Source organism: Stomoxys calcitrans, chromosome 5 (genome assembly GCF_963082655.1).
Source record: "Stomoxys calcitrans chromosome 5, idStoCalc2.1, whole genome shotgun sequence".
NCBI classification, from domain to species: Eukaryota; Metazoa; Arthropoda; class Insecta; order Diptera; family Muscidae; genus Stomoxys; species Stomoxys calcitrans.
The window spans coordinates 121,519,852-121,546,920 of record NC_081556.1 but is presented as its reverse complement, the minus strand read 5'-3'; the positions used below and the strand labels follow the sequence as shown (position 1 = coordinate 121,546,920).

Here is a 27,069-nt window from a genome sequence, read left to right as displayed (position 1 = left end):
CGATTCTCGTCAAGCTCCTGTTTGTGAGCAAGCTCGTTCAGGTCCAAACGGTCGATCGCCTTGGGAAGAGGGTGGCCATTGGTTATTTAAAGGCGCCAATAACTCACCTTGTCATATTGAGCATCATAGGCACTCAGTATTTGTGCAAGAGCCGGTGCCTCCCGGCCTCTCATAGAGACTCTCCTCTCGATACCACCGATTGTCCGCGACTGCCGTTGCTGCTACTCCGTATGAAGCTTTTCACTATCCGCAACCTGTGCACGCGCTCGGTAGCTCGTAGTTAAGCTTCTGGTGACAGCAATGAGCATCACACACATTGGAGCTCAATCTTCCAGCCTGTGTGGTACTCACAACTATCCTGTGCCGGTAATTTAATATTCAAACAAAATGTAGGAAGTACACAAACAATATTAAAAGTTGTCCAGGAAATATGTTTTGGCCATGATTGTATGTTAAAACATCAAATTAATGACTTTGGCACTAACAGCTAGAATGACCCGTGAGTCTGATTCCCACAAAGACTTTGGCTTGACATATTAAAGTATAAAAACCCAAACAAATGGTTAAGGAAAGGCTCAACCAAAAGACTGAATGTTCATAAGAACAGATTTGTAATAATCAGCAACTATCAGGTTGATAGAAGGTCTTAAAATGTAAGAAGATTAACGCCTTGCCTGTGAATGGCACTCTCCGCATCGTTTGGGTGCTGGGCCATAGTAGAGGAAGGGTGAGTGAAAGGACAGACGATTTGGCCGCGAATGCTAGAGGACTGTCATCAGTAAACTTGATGCATGCAATGATTTTTGGGGCGACGCAGTCCGGGTTATGGGCGTGGGCGACGAATGTATCACTACGGAAGAGTTAAACTGTTGATAGGATAACGAACACCCTGTTGGGAGATTCGGGTCGTGTGATGACGAGGCTATTACTGAGGGAACTAAGAAGGAGATCAGTAAGTTTTCGGTATCAAAGCGGGACACAAAGGATTACGTGCGCACTTATACAGAATATGTGCGGCAAGTGATGGCTGGTGTAGGGCATGTTGGGAAGATGATGAAAGGTTGGTGCATTTTCTATGTCATTGAGGCGTGTGCCAACTTAGGGTGAAGACCAGATGACTGCCGTCAGTAGCCTTTCGGGTCGACGCAATCCGAGTTGAGGGGGTGGGCGACGAATACAAAAGCAACCCTGTGGAACAGCGAAACGGTCGCCAAGATGGCGAAAATCATACGGGGTAATCCGGATCGTGAGAAGACGAGGGTATTACTGAAAGGAAGTAAGAAGGAGGTCAGCATATCTATTGGTATCATGAAGGGACATTACGAGTTCAGTTATGAAAAAATCGGTGCGGCAAGTGATAGCATGTGTAGGGCATGCGGGGAAGATAATGAGACGTTGGAGGATTTCTTTTGCCATTGCCCGGCTTTCGCGTCAAACAGATAACGGCACTTAGGTGGGGACACTATGCCAGACATGAATCGACTTAGTGGAGTGACATGGAAAACAATATAGGATTTTGTAAGTAGCACGGAGTTCCTACTTAGATTTTCTTTTTCCAAGTAAATTTGTTGTATTTTGAGCGCACAACAAGCCGATTACTGGCTAGGCGTATGTCCACAGTGGCATGGTGCGGATTAGTATCTGCAACCTAACCTAAGCTTACCTAGGGACGTGGAATGTGGGACAATTAGTCATTTTGTTAGAAGAACGGAATTCCATGCTAAGAGCGCAAAACGAGCCGATCACTGGCTTAGGTGTATGTCCGCAGTGACATGGGTTGAGTCAGTTCGGGATCAAAACCGGAGTAATATTGGTCAATGGAGGTTTCTTTGAAAATAGGAAGAGTCTTAGAGTAAAGCAACCTGCCAACACACGAATGACGCGGAAGGCCTGGGTTAAAATCCAGGCGAGAACATACGAAAATATTTTCAACAGTGGTTATCCGCTCCTAATGTTGGCGACACCTGTGAGCTTATTACCTTGGGTTAAATGTAGAACAAAATTCAACGTTTTCGAAAATAACAGGAAAACTGCATAGATAACGTATGAAAGAAGAGGCAAAAGCGTATCGACGTTTTAAAAGTTTACATCGAAGTTCCCCCTTTCTTGACATTTCTCTAATTATTCGGCTTATGATAACTCGTAATCAATTAATTTAAGGTGGATACTGATTTGGGCGATGAATAAATTTGCAAAATTTTTACTACTAGGGCCCTCGTATAATCGGTAGGTATTGCTGCATTTCGACCGATTCTTTTTTTTTATTGATTTATGGTTTGGTATTAGGGGAAAAGTGATATGAAGATTACTTCGAGGCATGTGCTTAATATCGTATGAGAATGAGAATCGCGCTTCGGGAATCAACAACACAATTCTCCTCGGATTTTGGACTCTTCTTGAGGCTGCCAAAAACACTAGTTATGGCCCGATTCCGTGGCATTACGTTAGGTGTGCGAAAAATATTTATTACTATATTATTTATACAAAAATGCAAATTTTGGCCATAAACATTCCACTAAGGAACAGGGGCAAACTTCTCACATATCAATGAGTGCATTCCGATTCAAGTTTAAGCTCAATGTTAAGGGGCCTCCTTTTTATAGCCGAGTCCGAACGGCATGCCGCAGTGCGACACCTCTTTGGAGAAAAGTTTTACATGGCATAGTACCTCACAAATGTTGCCAGCATTAGGAGGGGAAAACCACCGCCGAAAATTTTTACTGATGGTCTCGATAAGATTCGTACCCAGGCGTTCAGCGTCATAGGCGAATATGCTAACCTCTGCGCTATGGTGGAATTTCCAGATCGTTGATTTCCATCAAATTGTCTCTAAATGCAAAACTTTAATGTAGTTATCTTTAGAGACAAAATATTTTCTACAGACAAAATTTCGGTGAAATTTCGTTGAAACTTTCTTTAAGACAAAATTTTGGTAAATTTTTCTCTAAAGAAAATTTTTCGGTAAAATTTTGCCTAAACACAAAATTTCCGTGAAATTTTTTCTAACGACAAAATTTCGGTTTAAGTAAAATTTCCCTATACAAAAATTCGGTGAAATTTTCTTTAAAGACAAATATTTGATGAATTCTATTTCTAGAGACAAAGTTTCGGTGAAATTTGTTTAAGGCAAAGTTTTGTTGAAATTTTCCATAGAGACAAAATGTCGGTGAAATCTTCCTTTGAAACAAACTTTCGGTGAGATTTTCTCTAAAGACGAAATTTCACTGACATTTTCTCTAAAGACAACATTTCAGTGAAATTTTCTACAGAGGTAAAAATTTAGGTGAAATTTTCTCTAAGTACGAAATTTTGGTGAAATTTTCTCTAGAGACATAATTTGAAAGAAATTTCTCCAAAGACAATATTTCAAAAAATTTTCTTCAAAGACAAAATTTTGGTTGGAAAAATTTGAATTAAAAAATATGTAATAGAATTAGTTGTATGTCATTGAATTATATTGTGAATTACTTTAAATTGTATAGCGTAACAGACACCTCCTTTTTTGCCATCCGTACTAATCTGGAATAGATTGTAAGGCCATTGTGAATTGTTAGTTATAAGCATTTTAGTACGACAGCTCAACCGCAGCAAGGTGAGCAATATACTTCCTACACTTCTTCTCTCTTTCCCCAATAAAAACTCTAACCTTTGTACATCTCATAACTCAACACTTACCGTCTCCTTATTTCCCCTCCCCTCGTTTAGGAGATACCTCATTTTCTGATTTGACTTATTATTCCTTTGTGTACGAGTAATAAGTTAAAACTCCTCCAAATTACAGTCCACTCAACATCCACACAGGGAATTCCATTCGTGACGTCACAACGCCTCTCATCTTTCACATCCACAAGCGATCTCTCAACCCCCACTCCACGTCTGATTGGAACCCCATATTCTTGTGCATGGTAAAATATTTTCTACCGAAAAATTTTAGAGAAAATTTCTCTGAAGACAAAATTTCGTTGAAAAAAATTCGGTAAAATTTTCTCTAAGGACAAAATTTTGGTGAAATTTTCTCTAAAGACCTAATTTGAAAGAAATTTTCTCTATTGAAAGAAATCTTCTCCAAAGAAAAAAATTATCTTCAAAGACAATATTTCAAAAAAATTGCTCTAAAACCAAAACTTCGGTGAATATTCTCTCTAAAAATTTTAGGGAAATTTTGTCTTAAAGACCAAATTTCGGTGACATTTTCTATCTAATGAAAAAATTCGTAAAATTTTCTCTGCAGACAAAATTTTGGTGAAATTTTCTCTTAGGAAAAAATGTCGGTGACATTTTTTCTCTAAAGACAACATTTTGGTGAAAATTTCTCTAAAGACAATGAAATGTTCTGTAAAGGTAATATTTCGGTAAAATTTTTTCGAAGTACGAAATTTTAGTGAAATTAACTTAAGTCCGAAATTTCGGTAAAATTTACTCTAGGGATAAAATTTCGGTGAAATTTTTTCTAAAGACATAATTTGAAAGAAATTCTGTCCAAGGACAATATTTCAAAAAAATTTTCTGCAAAGACAAAATTTCGGTGAATTTTTTCTAAGGACAAAATGAAATATTTCGGTGAAATTTTCTCTTAGGTCAAATTTTTGGTAAAATTGTCTCTAAGACAAAATTTCGATAAAATTGTTTATAAAACAAAATTTCCATGAAATTTTCTCTAAAGATAAAATTTCGATGAAATTTTCTCTAAAGATGAAATTTCGATGAAATTTTCTTTAAAGAAAAAATTTTCCGTTTCGGTGAAATTTTCTCCTAGGATAAAATTTCGGTGAAATTTTCTCTTAGGACAAAATTTCGGTGAAATTTTCTCTTAGGACAAAATTTCGGTGAAATTTTCTCTAAGGACAAAATTTTGGTGAACTTTTCTTTAAAGTCAAAATGTTGGGGAAATTTTCTCTAAACACAAAATGTCGGTGAAATTTTCTCTTAAGACAAAATTGTTGTTGGTTTAACCAGCTTAGACCAATGTGTCTTTATTTCTTGCTTCTATTTTAAAACAACAAAAACTCTTTAAAGAGTGGTGCGTTAAATGTATTAAGACAAAATTTTTTTAGAAATTTTCTCTAAAGGCAACAATTAGGTGAAATTTTTCTCAAGACAAAATTTAGGTGAAATTTTCTGCAAAGACAACATATGAGTGAAATTTTGTCTAAAGGCAACAATTCGCTAAAATTTTCTCTAAAGACAAAATTTTGTTGAAATTTTTTCTAAAATTAAAAATTCGCTGAAATTCTCTTTAAGGACAACACTTTTGTGAATTTTTCTCTAATGACAAAAATTCAGTGAACTTTTCTATAAGAACAAAATTTTGGTGAAATTTTCTTCACAAACAAAATTTTAATGAAATTTTTCCTTAAACACAAACTTGTATTGAATTTCGATTAAATTTTCTCTAAAGTCAAAATTATTATATAATTTTCGCTATAGATAAAAGTCGTAAGAAATCGTCCCCAATGACAAAATTTCTCTGAAAAAAATTTCATTAAGAATTTTTCTTAAAGCAAAATTTCTAAAAATGTTCCTCTAAAGACAAAATTTCAGCGAAATTTTCTCTAAAGACAAAATATAAAAGAAATTTGCTAAAGATAACATTTTTAAGAAATTCACTTTCTCTTAAGATTTTATTTGAGTGAAATTTTGCTTAAAAGCTAAATTTTAAGAAATTTTTTTTAAATAAAATTTGTAATGAAATTTTCTCTAAAGAAAATTTGTAATGAAATTTTCTCTAAAGTCAAAATAATATCTCAGGGTAGACGAGCATGCGAGACTAGGAACTGCCTTACACATTCCAGAGAAACTGGAAACTGTGGGTATTCCTTAGCTAGGTTTTTAGGGTAAGACCCGAAGTTCAACGAATGATAGATGGTCAAGATATGAGTATTCCAAAATGATGTTGCCTAATCTAGACTTGAAGAGGTCTATAGTTTTGCTGTCGTCGGATAGAACAGATGTCTCAGTCATTGTGTCCGTTATGACAGCTCACAGTGTGATCGGAAAACATGCTGACAGACTGATGATTGCGAGTAACGACTTTTGCAGAAGCTGTGAGGACGTCGAGGAAGAAGAGAAAATGGAAAATTGCTGTGTGTGTGTGTCCCGCATTTTGTCTGTAAAAGACTTTAGCAAAATCTTCTTTAAACACAAAATCTTAATGACATTTTTTCCAAGGACAAAATTTCGAAGAAATTTTCTCTTAAGACAATATTTCTAAAAAATTTTTAAGAAAATTTTTTTAAAGACTAACTTTTGATGACCATTTTCTGAAAAGACACTATTTAATTAAGAAAAATTTTCTCTTTAGACAAAATTTCTATGAGATTATTGAGAATTTTTTTGAAGACTAACTTTTGACGAGAATTTTCTCAAAGGACACTGTTTAATAAAATTTTACCAGAGATTAGGAAACCCTTTAACCACGTAAAAATTTCAATATTACCTATCAAATGACTGCAATTTCATTATTCTTCATTATTTATTGTTACAATTTTATTATTAAATCGTTTCATTAAAAATTTACATTGTTTGAAAATTTGTTTCTTTTTGCATGGTCCTTTGATTTGAAGCAAACTAAAGGGTGATTTTTTTGAGGTTAGGATTTTCATGCATTAGTATTTGACAGATCACGTGGGATTTCAGACATGGTGTCAAAGAGAAAGATGCTCAGTATGCTTTGACATTTCATCATGAATAGACTTACTAACGAGCAACGATGGATGCATGGGCAGTTCTTGAACGGCTTCTGGTTGCTCTTCACTCCAAATGCGGCAATTTTGCTTATTTACGTAGCCATTCAACCAGAAATGAGCCTCATCGCTGAACAAAATTTGTCAAAATTTGAACACATTTCGAACCGAACACTGATTTTGGTAATAAAATTCAATGATTTGCAAGCGTTGCTCGTTAGTAAGTCTATTCATGATGAAATGTCAAAGCATACTGAGCATCTTTCTCTTTGACACCATGTCTGAAATCCCACGTGATCTGTCAAATACTAATGCATGAAAATCCTAACCTCAAAAAAATCACCCTTTATAACCTAATTAAAAAAAGAATACTAAATATAAAACCATTGATACAGCTGCAGTTAGAAGTTTGTTAAGAAAGCTCTTAATAATTAAAAAAAAAACCCAAAAGAAAGCAATTAGAAGCCCCAACAATTCGAATTGTTGTACGCTTTCAAAGTAATTCTAAAAAACCAAACCAATTTAAAATCTCTTTTTTTGTTTATAAATTTAAAGAAGACAAAAATAATAGAAGCAAAAGAAAAGTAAAACGTATATAATAAAAATAATCACATTTCTGTTAGAGCCTACATACAACAAAAAAAAGAAAAATTATAAAAACTAAAAAGAATAATGACTTAAAAACAAAACTAAATACTCGTATGTAAGTTAAGATTAGGTTATATTGCAATTGATTTTATGATATTCTGTTTTCTTCCTCTTCTTCTTATTTTGCATTCAAAATCAGCACGTTTCTTTATTACAATCGACAAAATTGCTAAACTCTGTTGAATTGGGTGGTCCTTCGCTGTACAGATATGTTACGGGCCATAGACGAGCGGCAGTGAAGTCACTTAAACTCTGCAGACCACCGGGTCGTGGTGGCTTTTGATATTCATCGGATGTTGATGCTGATGAGTAGCTATCGCTGGGTTTTCGTTTATCGCTGGGCTTTAGGGGCTTAACACTCAATCCGGAATGGGTTAGAGTATGATTTCCGGGATAGTAACGATCACTACATTTACGCCACTGGTCGGGTTCATCGCCCACAAAACACCTATAAAATGTAGGAAAATAAAATTATGAGTCAATTGTAAGATACATGAGATCTATCTCAGTTTTGTTAAAATATTGCTAACAGTTGGTTTATTATTCTGTTGTTTGATCTGGGGCACCCTAATATAAAAGATCAGAAAAGAGCTTTGTTTCGTATCAATAAGAAAAGTTGCTATATCCTCATGCATACTGATATGCGGCATGATATGCTAGCTCTAGATTCTGAAGTTCGAACCAGATGTCTATGGGGCTGTATTGCAAAAAAAGCCCCGTGAGTTGTCGTGTTCACGTGATCGTGCGTGACTATAATTGAATAAAAGTTCTTCGTGCGTGAGTAAAATTCTGCTCACGACACTTAAAAAAAATCACGTCTCACACTGACGAGACACTCACGAGAAATTCACGACTCACGACGGACGAGACACCTGCGAGACAATCACGATTAATCTTAAAAAACTATCGAAAGAAACACAATTTTTTCCATGCGTCTCAAATCATACGGCATTTTAACGTAGGGCACACTGTCACTATTGGAAATGTATAGAAGAAGCAGACACAATTTCACAATATTATACATTAATTTATTAAAATACTAGCTGACCCGGGCCCGCTTCACTGTGCTTTCTTTTACTTTATATGGAACAAAAGTTTCCTTGGAATATTTATTTTCGACAATTAAAGAGCTTTTAGTGAAATACCATGCTACGAAAATAGTATATCGCTTGACTAACAGTTTAACAATATAAGTGCCTTTATCTGAATCCCATATGATCTTTATGGGTCTACGAATTTATGTTTGGATGTAAGGTGTACTCCATTCTTAAAATACTTCATTTCAGCCCGATATTCTCATGATGTCTGATTAAGTGGTGTTTTCGGGGGAGAGGTGGTCCCCCAGATACTTGGCCCTGAACAAAATTTCAGCATCGTGCTTTTCTCTCAAATACCATTTATTTAAATCCCATACTGCCATTGGTTTAAGAGGAGTTCACAGGATGAGGCGTCCCCCAAACACATGGCCCCAAAATAGGTTTTCAAATTCGTTTTCTAATCTCAAATACCTTTTACTTGAGCCACAAATTGGTATGGTCGAAAAATGTTTACCCTTTGGGGGGTGTTTTGGGGAAGGGGTGATGCCCTAAATACATGGTCCTACATTTGGATATCAAATTCGTATTCTACTCCCAAATACCTTTATTTGAGCCCCATATTGCTATGGTCACTAATAAATTGCTATTTGTGGGGAGTTTTGGGGAAAGGGGTAGACCCAGAGAAAATTGGTCCCGAAAATAGGTATCAATTCTTGCTCTTCCCCTCAATACCTTTCATTTAAGCCCCACATCGTCATGGTCTGTATATATGCCCGATTTAGGGGTGTTTTGGGAATTGGGGTGGTCCCCCAAACACTAAGCCCTTTTATTTGAGCCCCATATTGCTATGGTTGTAAATTTGTCCCCTTTGGGGGATGTTTTTGGGAAGTGGCGGCCCCCCAAACACTTGGTCCCATATTTGGATATCAGATTCGAATTCTACACTCAAATACCTTTTATTTAAGCCCCATATTCCCATGGTCAGTAAATAAGTCCTGTTTAGGGGGTGTTTGGTCTCCCTAACACTTGGTCCGACAATTGGATATCAGATACGTTTTCTTATCCTAAATACCTTTCATTTGAGTCCCATATTGTCGTGATTGGTCTAAATATATGTTTGGTAGGTTTTAGGGTGGGGCGGTCCCCCTAGGTACCCCATCCGAAATTTGGATACCAAATTTTTATTTTTAGGGTACTAGGAACACACAAACAAACAAACCTGTAAACAATCACAAATTGATTTTTATATATAAGATTAAATATTATTCATTTCAGGAAAATAATATTTTCAACTGTGAGTTGTGGGTGTCTCGAGACTTATGAGTATCTTTTGAATCGTAAGTGTTTCGTGAGTTGTGATTTTCTCGTGAGTTCTGAGTGAAAATAAAATTTTTGTCTCGTGAGCGTACGTGAATATGATTCGACATAAAAAATTTGTGCATGAGTAAAATTTTTTCTCGTGAGCTATATCTCAGACAAATTATCGTCCCCTTACCCCGCCAAAAAGTGCCAAATTTTGGGATTTTTAGTTTTTAATAGGAATCCATATCCTACGACTGTTTCCACCTTCTGTTAAAATTTTATGCCGATAATCCAAGCCGTTATGATTTTACAAGAAAAATAAATTTAATGTAAGTGCCATTTTAATTTTGGTAGATAAATTCTGTGCCTCAAACAAATTAAGCAACAATTGCAAAAAATATATAAAATTGCAAATTTTGCCCATGAATTTCCACTAAGGAACCGGGGGCAAACTTCTCACATACCAATGACTGCAGCCCTCTCAATGATAAGGGACCTCTTTTTTTATATCCGAGTCCGGCGCACCGCAGTGCGACACCTCTTTTGGAGAGAAGTTTTACATGGCATAGTACCTCACAAATGTTGCCAGCATTGGGAGGGGAAAATCACCACTGAAAATTTTTTCTGATGGTCTCGCCAGGATTCGAACCTAGGCGTTCAGCGTCATAGGCGGACATGCTAACCTCAAATATGTAAGTTATCTTAATGAAATGTTTTATATATGGAAGTAGAGTACGAATCGGTTGTTTAGAAGTAGGGATAAGTATTTGAGGGGCACGCCACCCTCTAGCAAACCGCCAAAGAGAAATATTCGCCGACCGTGACAATACTGGACCCAAATTTAAAGTCTTTGAAAGTACAGTGGTGACCAATAAACCCATATAGGTTATCCGCGACAATATGGGACGCAAAAAAGGCGTTTTGTAGTAAAGTACGAAGGTCATATCAAAATTTGAGGACACCCAACGAAACTCCAAAAGACGAAATTATGGGTCGATTGGTGAATATAGGATTTTAAACTCCTAAAGACGAAATTATGGGTCGATTGGTAAATATAGGATTTAAAATATACGACTTTGAGAAAATATTTGGGACGGAGGAAGCGGAACAACCCAGTTTCGGCCACTTCAGTCCGCTCCAAATTTCCGATTATATATTATAGACTATATCGGGCAAGAGTTTTGAGGTGTCAAAAACAACTCTCAGTTTCAAATTTCGTTGATATCCGGTATTAAGTACAATTTAGGCTTATTCTTTTTACTTATGATCGCTGATCGGTCTATACGGCAGCTATATACAAAAAGTCTGAACTGGACCTTATTCAGAAAGTATGTTGAGAACCCTAACACAAATCTCTGTTCTAAATTTCAGCGAAATCGGATAACAAATGCATTCATTATGGGCGGGACGGGCCCGTTTTGTTTCGTTTTGTTAATAATTTCTTTTGGTTGATAATACAATAGATTAAGCTACAATAAAAACCTAAACTAAATTTTTAATTTTTTTTGTATTTTTGGTTTTCATATTTTTCATATTTTAAAAGTTGTTTTTGTACATACCACCGTAGGTTGGAGGTATAGTAATCTAGTCATTCCGTTTGCAACACCTCGAAATATCGATCTGCGACCCTATAAAGTTTATATATATTTTTTATCGTGTTGATATTCTAAATCGATCTAGCCATGTCTTTCCGTCTGTTCGTTTGTCTGCTCAAATCACGATTGAGGTCGAACGAAAAAGCTACATTTTATTGATGTGGGTCATTGTAGATTACAAATGGACCATATCGGCTCAGATTTGAATATAGCCTCAATATAAACCGATCCATTGCGCTCCTAAAGGGCGCAATTATTTCCCGATCATTTCTTCTACAATTTCCAACAACTGTGTAAAGTATAGTGTGAATCGGTCCATAACCTGATAAAGCTTCCATATAAATCGATCGCCTGATAGTAGGTTTACTTGGTGTGTACAAATTCACATTACTAACGTATAAACAGTTATGTTTTTTTTTTAATTTTAAAATTTTTTAATTAATTAATTATGTTGTAATAAAAATGTCATTGGTATGGATCCTATGTAACCCTTTGTATATTATGAAGGCTGTAGCACTTGCGCATTTCTTGTGTGTTGTAAAGTCTGGAGGATATGTTTATCTGGAGGATATGTTTATGTTTATAAAGTCTGGAGGATATGTTTATTATGGTGGTATAAAAATTTTTATTGTGACCCACATTGTATGTTATGAAGTGAGATTTGATTCTATTTGGGTCGTAATCATGTTGTTATAAAAATGTCATTGATATGGATCCTATTTAACCTTTTTATTGAACCTCAACACACACTTCATCTTGTGTTGTTAACTGCGGTAAGGTAAAAAAATGGAATATTTGTTTATTATATAATAATTGTTTTCATGCGTGCCTTAGTTAGTTCTAATTATGCTTATTGAGGTCGCAATTATTACCCGATCTACAATCTTCAAAAACTGTGCCAAATATGGTGGGAATCGGTCCATAACCTGATAAAGCTCCCATATAAACCGATCTCCTGGTTGTTCTTATTGAGCCCCTATAGGTCGCAATTCATATCGGATTTGGCTGAAATTTTATTCAACTGCTCGTGCGACCTCCAACATCTGTACCAAGTATGGTGTGAATCGGTCCATAACCTATATAGCGCCCATATATACCTATCTTTCAGTTTGGCTTGGACCACATTACATAAACTTCTAGAGTGAGAACCGACATTGTTCCCAAAAAATACAATATCCCGTAAAGCTTCAGTGAACGCAGATGATTTATGCCCCAAAATAATCGCAAGACGACAAGTAATTTTTGAAAAAGAAACCAGATTGACCTTCTAGTCTGAAGACCGACATTGTTCCCAAAAAAAAAAAATGCAATATTCCGTAAAGTTTCAGTGGACGCAGAAGATACATGCCCCAAAATAATCGCAAGACGACATAGTAATTTTTGAAAAAAGAAACTAGATTGAATTCCCCTTAATTTTTTTTTCAACTTAATAAATACCTTTCCCAAGGAAAACCCAAACTTTTGTTGACTGAATTGACACAAACGCAAATTTATAACCTGTTTGCTAATGCAAGAAAACACGTTATAATGCTTAGTATACACCCGTTTGACAGTTTAAAGCTGTTCTATTGGACCGAATTTATCAATGTAGAATCGATTTCTAAGATCAGAGGAATGTTTGTGACCGATTGAGGTACCATTTTGCTGTTTTTTAAAAAAGTTGATCGGTCATTTCGCCCATACTCCGCCGTTCGGAATCGGCTATAAAAAGCAGGCCCCTTATCATTGAGCTTAAACTAGAATCGGACAGCACTCATTGATTTGTGAGAAGTTTGCCTCTGTTCCTTAATGGAATGTTCATGGCCAATGAACTACCGGATAGCAATACCAGAGTTCCGACAATCTAAGACCGTGCCGCTGACAGTAGTGTCTCGCATTCGACCTCAAGTGTCACCTTAGATACCCGGTCGGGAGCTCTTATAGTCCATCCAGGTTTTCTAACGTCGCCTCGTTTATAACGCCAGCTCCCCTGCTTTATCCATTCCCCCAACGCCTTAAGTCTCATGGCAGCAGTGATTGTCTCATATTTAATCTGTGTATCTATGAGACGGATATCTAGAATAGTCTACAGTGCTCTAGTAGGCTTGGTCCTCATCGTCCTGCTAACATGTTCCTGAACCTACTGTAATGTTCCTATGATGCACTTTCTCTCCATAGTCGTTCAACATACTACTAAGGCGGTCGTTAGTATTGGTCCAATCTCGTTGGAATATCCTTGGATTCAGCCCAATTTTCGAGCTTACTGCCCGAATACATAGTGTGCATCACTCGTGAGCTTTCTCAGTACGCTTATGGATTTGACACTTCCAGTTCAATTTCCTATCAAAGATCACCTCCAAGCATTTGCCTTTGTCCCCCCTCAAATTGGCCAACCTTGTCTTCCTTGTAAATAGGCCGATCTCGGTCTCCTCCGTGATTACGTTCAGACCCCAGTCGTATGCCATCTCCAAGACCTTTTCGACCCTTCTACATCGCTGATTCAGACTCTGGCCTCTTAGAAGTATCCCTGGAGAACCCAAAAACCGCCCTGGACTGTCGCAGATCTCTCAACGAGATGGCTGAACAGTTCAAAATTCACCTGTTATGGGGTGCCGGGCCACAGAGATATCCCAGGGAATTCTAAAGTAGACAAGCTTGCGAGGCTAGGAACTACCTTACACACTCCACGGACACTGGAATCTGTGGGTATGCCTCTAGCGACATGTAAGCTAAGTTTTCAGGACCAGGCCCGAAGATCAACGAATTATAGATGGTCACAAAGAGGGGGCTGTGAGCATTCGAAAACTATGTGGCTTCATCTAGACTTGAAGAGGTCTACTGCTTTGCTGTCATTGGCTAGAACAGAGGTCTCAGTAATTGTGTCCATCATGACAGGTCACTGTCTAATCGGAAAACATGCTGACAGACTGAAGGTTGCCAGCAACGACTTTTGCAGAAGCTGTAGGGACATCGAAGAAGAAGAGACTATAGAACACCTTCTGTGTGTGTGTCCCGCACTAGCAGTTAGAAGGAGTTCCACTTTTGGCTCTCATTTCTTTGAGAACCTGTCTGATTTAGCGGCTGTGAACATCTAGAAGGCATCTTCCTTCTTCTGTTCCTGTGGTATCACAATGGACGAAAACGTCTAAGTGAGTCTGATGGCAGACTGCCACTTAAACCTAACCTAGAAGTATTGTAACATCGGTGATCACCTATTTATGGTGGTTACAGGAGTGCCGATAAAATGTCAAAAGTTTGGTCTAAGAATTCTTGTTGGACTTAGAATGTCATCAATAAGCTTCCTTTAGGTTTTTAATAGCCATTTGCATAGGTTGAAAACACCTGGTTTGAGACTTGAGGAAAAGATCGATCCAAACCACGGACCTGAAGTTCTCGGCAAAAGCCTTTGCAGATCAGTCATTTGTCAAGGCAAGGAATAGCTATTGTGTCTTTGGTGTCTATTTCAGAGGCTTAAGAGGCCACCATCCATCTAGAGCAGTGTTGGGCACATGTGGTAATGTGCGTAATATTTGCAAGCCCATGGGCTTATGTTCTTGTTCGCGTTGGGCACATGTGGTAGTGTGTGTAATATTTGCAAGCCCAAGGGCTTATGTTCTAGTTCGCATACGCAAATAGTGGGTGTGCATTTGCCCGTCACTGATAGCATAATACTATCTATAGATATACTCAGCAGGTGGAATAGGTTAGGTTGAAAAGAGGGTGAAGATATTAATCTGCCCCATGTCACTATAGACATACACCTAAGCCAGTGATCGTAAAGTAAAATAGCTGGAATAACTATCACAGAAAATGAATGAGATATTCTTGCAAACCTAATAAAATAAACGTCCATTCAAATAAAGAGTAAACCGAAAATTTCAATGAGTATAGGGTTTTATAACACTTACCAAGGATAATCAAAGCCCTGGGAATAACCGCAAGGATGATCCACTTTACAGCAATAATCCCAAGAACCAATTTCACCACCATCAATTTCGCATGAATAGAAACCAGTTATAAGATTTTTCTCACAGGGACTGCTGCGTCGACATGGTTTTCCCGATACCGAGTAATGATGCCAGGCTAAATCACCTGAAATTCAAAGAAAAAGGCGTACGAAGCATATTAAAAAAGTAATCAAAGTTCTCTCAAAAAGTTATCATTACCAGGTTCTCTAAATATATCCATACGCCGATTATTATTAACCCTTGAACCACCAATGGTATTAACCTTATCCCGACATGTATAATCGAATGGATTCCAAGCGAATAACCAATATTCGCGATCATCAGTATGGGTGTAATGAACATTCAGTTTTAATTCCGTCTGATCCAAATCGGACATTTCACAATTGAAGGTGGCTTTGCGTGAGCTATAAAAACAAATGCATGGATGGAGGGAAAGAAAGAGAGGGAGAGAGAGAGAGAGAGGGAAAGGGGAAAATATGTAAATGTAATATTTGGTCCATAAGAGCTGTGTGTCACGAGAAAGTGGCTTCAAATCAGCTGTTTTACCTCTACAATATCAGCTGATATGTGATGTTATCGAAAGGTTATAGATCAGCTGATTTTGATATATCAATTTATCGAAAGCTTTTAATTCGAGACACATAACTCTTATTGGATTAATGGAGAAAGAATAATAAAAAATGTAAGACAGGATCCACTAGAATAGTGTGTTACGTACAGATGGCTTAAAATAAGTTGTTTTATGTATAAAAAACCAGCTGATTTAACATTAAGTTATCGAAAGACGAATGACTACAAATCTGCTTATTTGGATACAAGTATGTACAAGTTATCGAAAGCTATTAGTTCGCAACACATAGCTCTTAGCGGATTGACTATTAATGAATAACATGTACATAAAGATGTATGATTGTATCTTATCTTACCCATAACTGAATGAATAACATTTAAATGAAGTTGAGTCTCTAAAGCGTACACATTCCTTTTTACATTCCATTTCGGAGGGAGCTGTGATAACTTTCTTAATGGCTGGCGTTAGAAGTTTGGCAGCAGAGCCGTATCCCAAATAACAGAATGCTGCAAATATATTTAAGTAATTTGTCTAGAACGACTAAAGAGCACCTCATTCTTCTTCAGTTTCTTACATTTTTTATGTTTCTCATCTACAATGGGTTGTATTTCACAGCCATGACCATAACTTGCTCTCTCGAATATATCAAAGGTAGTGTCCGAAACCAAATGACGTTCCTTGTCCATATCCCTTACAGGCCAATCGCTTAGCTGACAATTATCTATGACACTGGCATGGCGTTGTTGTCCATAACGGAAGGCAAAGGCACGACAGGTGAATTTTGTAGATTTAATACATTCCATTTCACATTCGCCAACAGAGCGTACAGTTAGTGAGTCGCGAACAATGGACTTGAAAAATCGGGTGGCATCAATGGCACGGAAGAAACATTCTGGCATAAGTACAACGTTGTTAAGGGTAGACCAAATGATTTTTAGAATGTAGAGCTTAGGAGGTTTAAGAGTTATCGCTTTTGTGCTAAGGGTTACCTCTATGATTTTCAATCAGCTGATAAACATATTTGAGATTCCAAGAAATGTTTTTGCAAAAATCGAAAAATTAAGAAAATTGGTGAAAATATAGTTTTATCGGCTGTTATTACGCAATATCGATAAATATTTAGTACAATTTTGAACAGAAAATCTAAGCAAAAATTAAATACTTCAAGATTCACAATAGTCATGTTTTAGTATTATAAAGGATACATATCGATATATCACTAATCAGTCCAAATTACTTGTTATCGACTGTTATTATACAATATCGATAATTATTTACAATTTTTCTCACATACCTTGAATAGACAAAAATAAAACACTGCAAGACTTGCAATAGTCATGTTTTACAATTATAATGGATAAATATCGATATCATAATAATCGATTTTTGAACTGTACAGAATGAGTGAAAAAAACAGTCCCGTTGTCATCTGTTATATTTGCTGTGTTTTATTTTGTTACTTCATGGTAAAAATCATGATTACTCGTTCATTACTGTATGTTATCGCATGATATCGACAACTATGCAATACAACTTTGCATTGCAATTCAATTCATAACAACTGACTTGCACCGTATAGCATTAAAATAAAACATAACAACTGTTACATAAAGGGAAATACTATATTAGCTTTTAGCGAAATTTTTTTATGATTACTTTTTTTAGATAAAAGATTTTGAAGCAAAGAAACTTGTCGATTTCATTCAGTACGACATTCCCTTACTAGTTTTGAAAAAATGTGCATAAAAGTATTATTAGTGTTCCAAAAAAAGTAACCGCAAAAAACATGTGTTTTCACCTGTGAAAAACGTATATAGTACCAGCCTTAAGGGACTGTTTGTTTTTTGGTATTGAAAAATTGCAAAGGAGTTATCGACTGCTTTCGAATTAATACAGATAACAATTCCGAGTATTTGTATCTTAAAAAGGGTTTCATTTAATCAAGTCAAATTAATTAGCAGATTTGAGAAAAATTACGCATAAATATATAGCGACGCATTAAGCCTAGAGCTGTCAAATTATCGATAATCACAACATTCGATATTTTCGATTTTTAATAATAAATATAGATAGTATCAATACTATCGTCAATTTCCCATCTCCTATATTTCAAACGAAAATGAGAAGTAAAAATCAGGATTCCGATTTAGGTAGTAGCAATATATTGATCGAATGAAACTAAGTCAGTTGGAAGTCATGAAAGAAATCATTGTACAAATTGTTAGCCCAATCGGATGAAAATTGCACCCTCTATGGGCGCAATGTATCTTATAGGACACATTCAGTGCCAAATCGCTTATTTTTGTACAATTTTGCAAAAAATTTACTTTGACGATAGTATGAATCGGGAAAATATCAATCGATATTCAGACAAAAAACAAAATATCGATAGTGCCATCGATATTTTGCCAGCTCTAATTAGCCCGCAATATTTTGGCTATATTTATTGAATTTTAGTTTACATTTTCCAATCCTATAATTTTTCGATTCTTTTTTTTTTCAATATTTTCTTAAACCTACAAAAAATGTTTCTTTAAACTAAACTACTGTTTATCAGCTGATGAAAAATTTTCCAATAAATCGATTTATCTTAACGATAACGATAACTCTCCCACAATCACATAACTTACGAGCATTCCTTGGATCGGATAACGCAGTTGTACCCGAACCTCCTCTTGGACCATCACTACGTGAATGTTTTCGGCAGACATTCACATCATCGGCCATGGAGTAAATGTCAAAATCTCGATCTGGTTCGATATCCACATAATAGTCCAAACGATTAATGGGTCTATCGCAAAGCATGCAATTGTCACGGCTGCCCGAGGAGTAACGATATGAATAGGTGTGACATATAAAACCATCTTGACCCGAACACAGGCGTTCACATTCCGTTAGAGAGGGCGCCGAATATACATGCTTGACAATTTTTTTGTGTAGACGAAAGCCTTCGGATGTCTTAGCCGAACATTCTTTAAGGAAAACCGCAGAGAAAAATGTTAAACTAAAACTCTATTTTTTCCCCCTCTAAAGAAATTTCTTTAATCTCACCATCTGGTCCTGGTCGTCGAGTCCACTGATGACGATAATCAAAACGATCGTTGAATCCATCATGCTTGTCATAGCCTCCATAGCTTGAGCCTGGATAACTTAGAACCGAGTTGCTTTCATGGGGCGGCTCTCCCTTCCTTGGTGGGGGGCCCAAATCGAAATAATTGAAATCCACTGGATCCTTGGGCTTGGTACGATGATCTGTAAGGCCCCAATAGGCAGTCTGTTTATTGCGATAACCTCCATAACTACCACCATACGAACCCCATTCATTATCTGTGCCTATGAGATAGGGAATATATTTTCCGCTTCCCTTCTTATACGAAGACCCCGCAGGCCTGTCACGATCCAGGTAATTGTGTGAAGAGGGCGGCGGGGGCGGTGGAGGTGGCCCAGGGTGATACGATTCTGGACCAGAGGGACGATAGGGTGTATACTCCGGGCCTGGACGATAAGGTGGTCGATAACGTTCCTGTGAGTGCTTTGAACCGCCATCATAGCCGCCACTGCTGGGTACCGGCTCCCATTTGGAGGGATAGTGACCTCCAGGTCTATAACGATCTCGATCTCGATCCCGATCTCTATCACCATGTGGTATGTCATAGCGATCTATGGGTCCTGGGCCTGAACTACCGCTGCTTCCATAACCGCTATGCGAAGAATGCTCATAATAACCCGAACTATGGGAGGAGAACTCATGTGAGCCACTATGATGTTCATAGGAGTAGGGCGGTGGATGTGGCGGAGGGGGACGCCCATGGGATTCATATGAAGGAGCCGAGGGACCTGAGGGTCCATAATGCTCTAACGAAGAACTACTGGGTGGTCTACTGTAATATCCACTGCTGCCACCTCCTCCTCCTCCTCCACTGGGCGGTGAAGGCAGATAATGATCATCTCTGTAGGGAGGTTTATCACTCCATTGTCCACTGGGCTTATTATAGTGTGGAGGTGGCAATTTACTGCCACAATCACGGCAAACATTGTAACGACAGCTGGGCGGAGCATTGCGATCTCGCTCATAGTAATCATAGTCGGGATGTCTCAGTAGATTTGAGTCTCTCCTATTCGCACTCGAGTACAAATCAATCTGGGCCAAAGGAATCTCAATCAACTCGCAATCGCCTTGGCCATGGCCCGAGGGATCCAGGCGATAATTGAAGCCCTCACAGGTGAAACGTTTTTCACGGCCACATTCTCGCATACACTCCTCCACACGTTCGCATGCTATGGTCCGTCGCACCCAATGAGGGGCCACCCTTTTGCCGGCCAGCACCCGTCGGAAGCAAGCTATAGCAAAGATTACAAACAAAGGGCGAAAAGAATGGATTTTTGCGATAAATGTGTTTGGTAAATTTTTATTTTTTGGTGGTTTTTGTTGTTTTTTTCAAGCTTCTTTGTTCAGGGTTAACGAAAAATTTAACATTGATTAGAAGAAGCTTGTCTTGCGTTTAAGATGGCTAATTTTCCAAGCCATTCGAGTTAATTAATAGCTTTATTATATTTCAGTGGTTTTTCTAGCGTCTCTGCTGTGGGAATTCAAATAGAAAATCCATGAAAAAAAAAACACCTCTGCTGCGCCACTTATCAGCAGTTTAAGATTTTCAAAATTTCTGATGTTGAAGGTTTTGCCACAACAAATCGCTGTCGATTGTAGTTGGTGGCTAAAGCTTAAAAGCCCAATGAGGGGATTATCATTGGCTTACAGTTGTCGTTAAGAAGCGGATGTTTTCAAAGCCAGCAACCCAGCAACCCATCAGCCCTGTCAGCCTGGCTACCAACTGACATTGAAAATGGCAGTAATGAAGATGAGAGAAATGAAGTCTCTTGTCAGCCATCACCACTAAGAAATGACAATGGGTTTATATTACATGAAAACAATATCAGATGATGGATTACCCCAAACAATATGTTGAGATGATGTTGATAATAATAATAAAAAAACAATAATACAAAAATTAATTTAACACATGGTGATATTACACAGATTACCGATAAATATATACACATGTTAACATATAATTGCTCTCTGATGATCTTGAAGATGACATGAGAATATCATGCTTCGAAGATGACCATGTAGTTGACGTTTCGGTTTTATCGGTTTTTTGGAAACCATTATTATTAACATTTTGAAAGTGATGAGAAGGAAATATTATTTTTATAAATTATTTAAATTATTCAATAGTTTTTCGTCATCTTGATTTGTATATAAATAAAATTTTAAGAAATTTTTCTATAGAAACAGTTTGGGTCAAAAACTTTTACAAAATTTTTCTAACAAAGAAAGTTTTACAAATTGTCCAATTGACCAATTGACCTATAAAAATCAAAGTTTGACAAAATTTCCTATAGAAGTGAAATTTTTACTAAATTCCCTAAGAAATGAATTTTCGACCAATGTTTCACAAATATTAAATTTCGACAAAATTTACTATGGTTGATATTTTGATAAAATTTACCTAGAAATAAAATTTTGAGAAAATCTATAAGCAAGTAAACCCTCCACCATGGATCGCTTTTGTCGAGTTCTTTTCCCGGTATCTCTTTTTAGGCAAAGAAAGAATTGCTATAATATTGGAGCTATAACATCAAGTTATCGTCCGATTCGGACCATAATTGAAATGAATGTTGGAGACCATAGTAGAAGTCGTTTCGGCCAGTTTGAATAAAAATTACGCCCTTTAGGGGCTCAAGAAGTAAAATAGAGTGATCGGTTTATATGGGAACTGTATCAGGCTATAGACCGATTCACACCATAATTGATACTCATGTTGAAGGTCAAGTGAGAAGTCGTTGTACAAAATTTCAGTCAAATCGGATAATAATTGCGACCTCTAGAGGCTCGAGAAGTCAAGATCCCAGATCGGTTTATATGGCAGCTATATCAGGTTATGAACCAATTAAAATTATATTTAGCACAGTTGGTTGGAAGTCATAACAAAACACTTCTTGCAAAATTTCAGCCAAATCGGATAATAATTGCGCCCTCTAGAGGCCGAAGATTTCCAGATTCAAGATCGGGTTATATCGCAGCTTTATCAGGTTATGGATCGATTTAAACCATACTTAGCATATATGTTGCAAGTCATAACAAAACACCTCATGCAAAATTTCAGCCAAATCAGAAAATAATTGCGCTCTCTAGAGGACGAAGTAGTCAAGACCCCAGATCGGTTTATATGACAGCTATATCAGGTTATGCATCGATTTAAACCATATTTAGCAGAGTTGTTGGAAGTCATAACAAAACACCTCATGCAAAATTGCAGCCAAATCGGATAATAATTGCGCCCTCTAGAGGCCGAAGAAGTCAAGACCCCAGATCGGTTTATATGACAGCTATATTAGGTTATGGCCCGCATTGAACCTTTTGTTTTGTTATGATTTGAACACTTAACACAGTTGTTGCAAATCATAACAAAACACCTCATGCAAAATTTCAGTCAAAACGAATAATAATTGCGCCCTCTAGAGGCCGAAAAAGTCAAAACCCCAGATCGGTTTATATGGCAGCTATATTAGGTAATGGCCCGATTTGAACCACACTTAACACAGTTGTTGCAAATCATAGCAAAACACCTAGTGGAAAATTTCAGCCAAATCAGATAAGAATTGCGCCCTCTAGTGACTCAAGAAATCAAGATCCCGGATCGGTTTATATGGAAGCTTTATCAAAACATGGATGGATATGGCCCATTTACAATTTCAACTGACCTACACTAATAAGAAGTATTCGTGCAAAATTTCAAGCGGCCTGCTTTACTCCTTCGAAAGTTAGCTTGCTTTCGACAGACAGATGGACGAACGAACAGACGGACGGACATGGCTATATCGACTTAAAATGACATGACGATCAAGAAAATATATACTTTATGGGGTCTCAGAGGAATATTTCGAGTAGTTACAAACAGAATGACAAAATTAGTATAACCCCATCCTATGGTGGGGGGTATAAAAATTAATTTTTGTTAGTTTGCATGTTTGTGGGTTTGGGTTACAAACGGCTAACCGATCTCTTTGAAATTTGCACAGATTTTGGAGAGTGTTCCGCCCAAAAGGGCGGAACCTTCCTCCTTAAACCAGAAGTACCACCCAAAATTAAAAGTGGACCGATCGGGACAATATGGGACTCAAATGAAAGGTATTCGGGAGTAGAATACAAATTTGATATCAAAAGTTGGGTCCAAGTACCCAGAGGGCTTTCCCGACCCCAAAACCGACCCTTTCAAATAGGCTTATTGGACCATAATGATAATATGGGACAGAACTGAAAGCTATTCGGGAGCAGATTACTCAAATGAAAGGCATTTGGGAGTAGAGCACGAAATTCATACCCACTTTCGGGAGTCCACACTGAGGTTCCACACCATTTTGGGAGCTCACACACAAAATCCCAATGAGAATATCTGGCTCAAATAAAGTCTTTTAAAAATGGAGTACATCAAACATCCAAACTTAAATGACTCTAAACCCTCCGAGCGATTTCATAGACACAAAAAAGAGAATATGGGATTCAGATTAAAGCATTTATATTGCTATTCTGCTAGTCAAGCGTTATACATATACATGTTTCGTAGCATGGTATTTCACTAAAAGCCCTTTAAATTCACTAAAAGCCCTTATAATGATAAAATAAATATTCAAAGGATAATTTTGTTCCATATGAAGTTAAAGAAGACGTAGCGGTCCGGGTCTGGTTTAGCTAGTTTCCTATAAAAATGAAAATTCGACAAAATTTCCTATAGAAATTAAATTTTGGCAAAATCTGAAATTTTGAGAAAATTTCCTTTAGAAATGAAATTTTGAAATTTTTACAAAATTTCCTATACAAACGAAATTTTGACAAAATTTCCCTAGAAACGAAATTTCCTATAGAAATGAAATTTTGACAAAATTTCTATAGAAATGAAATTTTGACAAGATTTTTATAGAAAATTTTGACAAAATTTCCCATAGAAATGAAATTTTGACAAAATTTCCCATAGAAATGAAATTTTGACAAAATTTCCCATAGAAATGAAATTTTGACAAAATTTCCTATAGAAATGAAATTTTGACAAAAATTTCCATAGAAATGAAATTTTGACAAAAATTCCCAAAGAAATGAAATTTTGACAAAATTTCCTATAGAAATGAAATTTTGACAAAATTTCCTATAGAATTGAATTTTGAGAAAATTTCCTATACAAATGAAATTTTGACAAAATTTCCCATAGAAATGAAATTTTGACAAAATTTCCTATAGAAATGAAATTTTGACAAAATTTCCTATAGAAATGAAATTTTGACAAAATTTCCTAAAGAAATGAAATTTTGACAAAATTTCCTATAGAAATGAAATTTTGACAAAATTTCCTATAGAAATGAAATTTTGACAAAATTTCCTATAGAAGTGAAATTTCCCATAGAAATGAAATTTAGACAAAACTTCCTATAGAAATGAAATTTTGACAAAATTTCCTAAAACATGAAATTTTGACAAAATTTCCCATAGAAATGAAATTTTGACAAAATTTCCCATAGAAATGAAATTTTGACAAAATTTCCTATAAAAATGAAATTTTGACAAAATTTCCTATAAAAATTAAATTTTGACAAAATTTCCTAAAAAAAAAAGAAATTTTGACAAAAATTCCCATAGAAATGAAATTTTGACAAAATTTCCCATAGAAATGAAATTTTGACAAAATTTCCTATAGAAATGAAATTTTGACAAAATTTCCTATAGAAATGAAATTTTGACAAAATTCCCTATAGAAATGAAATTTTGACAAAATTTCCTATAGAAATGAAATTTTGACAAAATTTCCTATAGAAATGGAATTTTGACAAAATTTCCTATAGAAATGAAATTTTGACAAAATTTCCTATAGAAATGAAATTTTGACAAAATTTCCAATAGAAATGAAATTTTGACAAAATTTCCCATAGAAATGAAATTTTGACAAAATTTGCTATAGAAATGAAACTTTGACAAAATTTTCTATAGAAATGAAATTTTGACAAAATTTCCTATAAAAATGAAATTTTGACAAAATTTCCTATAGAAATGAAATTTTGACAAAATTTCCTATAGAAATGAAATTTTGACAAAATTTTCTATAGAAATGAAATTTTGACAAAATTTCCTATAGAAATGAAATTTTGACAAAATTTCCTATAGAAATGAAATTTTGACAAAATTTCCTCTAGAAATGAAATTTTGACAAAATTTCCCATAGAAATGAAATTTTGACAAAATTTTCTATAGAAATGAAATTTTGACAAAATTTCTTAAGAATTGAAATTTTGACAAAATTTCCCATAGAAATGAAATTTTGACAAAATTTTCTATAGAAATGAAATTTTGACAAAATTTCTTAAGAATTGAAATTTTGACAAAATTTCCCATAGAAATTTTGAAATTTTGACAAAATTTTCTATAGAAATGAAATTTATACAAAATTTCCTATACAAACGAAATTTTGACAAAATTTCCTATAGAAATGAAATTTTGACAAAATTTCCTATAGAAATGAAATTTCGAGAAAATTCCTATACAATTTCGTTTGTATTTCCTATAGAAATGAAATTTCCTATAGAAATGAATGAAATTTTGACAAAATTTTCTATAGAAATGAAATTTTGACAAAATTTCCTATAGAAATGAAATTTTGAGAAAATTTCCTTAGAAAAGAAATTTTGACAAAATTTCTATACAAACGAAATTTTGACAAAATTTCTATACAAACGAAATTTTGACAAAATTTCCTATAGAAACGAAATTTTGACAAAATTTCCTATAGAAACGAAATTTTGACAAAATTTCCTATAGAAACGAAATTTTGACAAAATTTCCTATAGAAACGAAATTTTGACAAAATTTCCTATAGAAATGAAATTTTGACAAAATTTCCTATAGAAATGAAATTTTGACAAAATTTCCTATTGAAATGAAATTTTGACAAAATTTTCTATTAAAAAGAAATTTTGACAAAATTTCCTATAAAAACGAAGTTTTGACAAAATTTCCTATAGAAATGAAATTTTGACAAGATTTTCCAAACAGATATGTTGAAAAAATTTCCTAAAGGAAAAAAATGTGACAACATTTTCTATGGGAGTAACGTTTTGATATGTTTTCATATTTTTTTCTTCTACCCTGCCTAATTTTTATAACATTTAGCAAATAAGTTTACGTTTAAGAATTTTATAATTAATGGTAACATGCATTTGACTTATGATCTCCTTATATAAAACAACCTTAAAAATAAAAAAACAGTTATTTTTAAGGTTGTTTTATATAAGGAGATCATAAGACAAATGCATGTTGCCATTGATTATAAAATTCTTAAAAGTAAACTTATTTGCTAATGTTATAAAAATACGTTGCGAACCAATTTGATTTAATTTTTTGCATCCTGTATAACGGATTTGAATAATCACTAAGCGAAAATGTCCATTATCATCAATTGGGATGATCTCAAAGCAACCCATTTATAAATTAAATCGAGCGTAGCAAAATAATAGACAGAATTTGGAGGTCGTAGAATGAGTAGAGTGAACACTAAAATATAACAAAAAAAAATTTTACCGTTGGATTTGATACGGCTCAATGATTTGGGAATTGCAAAAAAATAATATATGGTATATATCAAAAAAAAAAAAAAAACTACCATCTATTATCCACAAGGTTACCAGATCTTTTATCACTCAAAATTTAAACGATGGAAAATTTAAAAGTTTTTGGAGAATAGTTTGCTTTTATACTGCTCAGCCTTGCGACAATTTGGGGTAGTGTGTAAGTATTCAGGTCTGCTTATGCTAATGAAAGTTTGCTGGAAACCTTCGATGAAGGCCATAAGGATAAGTCATGTTCAGAGCTAGGTTAGGATAGGTAATGGTGGTGGTCCTTTACAGACTCACTTAAGCAATATGTATTTCAATGAGATGACAGTAGCGTCACGTCACGCCTCGGATTGTATCGAACCCAAGATCCGCCCACTGGTAAACTGAGATCATTACCAACTCAGCTAACGGGGCAACTACACTAAACTGAAAAAGGATCAGATAATATCACAGGGTAACTTCTGCTGCTCTCCGAAGCATACATTATTCTTCTGTTTATACCCACTAGCTAAGGATGGGGGTATATTCATATTGTCATTCAGTTTTCAACATATCAAAATATTCGTTTCCGACCCCTTTCAGTACAAATGCAAATTTGCCAATGAACATTCCATTAAGGAACAG

At 35.6% G+C, this 27,069-nt stretch overlaps 2 protein-coding genes across 7 annotated transcripts in view; one reads left to right on the top strand and one right to left on the bottom strand.

Annotated features, from left to right (window-relative positions):
* LOC106092953 (uncharacterized) overlaps positions 1-27,069 on the top strand; it is a 181,428-nt gene that overhangs the window by 611 nt on the left and 153,748 nt on the right. The window lies entirely within an intron of this gene.
* The window catches only part of LOC106091657 (uncharacterized), a 110,937-nt gene continuing 91,011 nt past the window's right edge, over positions 7,144-27,069 (bottom strand). For 3 of the 6 annotated variants that reach the window (XM_059369331.1, XM_059369330.1, XM_059369332.1), the window contains exons 6-12: positions 18,835-20,124; positions 18,414-18,755; positions 16,358-16,675; positions 16,139-16,289; positions 15,411-15,616; positions 15,153-15,336; positions 7,144-7,779 (exon numbers count right to left, since the gene is read on the bottom strand). In XM_059369331.1, coding sequence (XP_059225314.1) covers positions 7,467-7,779; positions 15,153-15,336; positions 15,411-15,616; positions 16,139-16,289; positions 16,358-16,675; positions 18,414-18,755; positions 18,835-20,124 — 2,804 coding nt within the window. In that variant the 3' untranslated portion in view covers positions 7,144-7,466. The remainder of the gene's footprint in view (positions 7,780-15,152; positions 15,337-15,410; positions 15,617-16,138; positions 16,290-16,357; positions 16,676-18,413; positions 18,756-18,834; positions 20,125-27,069) is intronic. The other 3 variants (XM_013258252.2, XM_013258251.2, XM_059369333.1) reach the window with 2 other exon arrangements.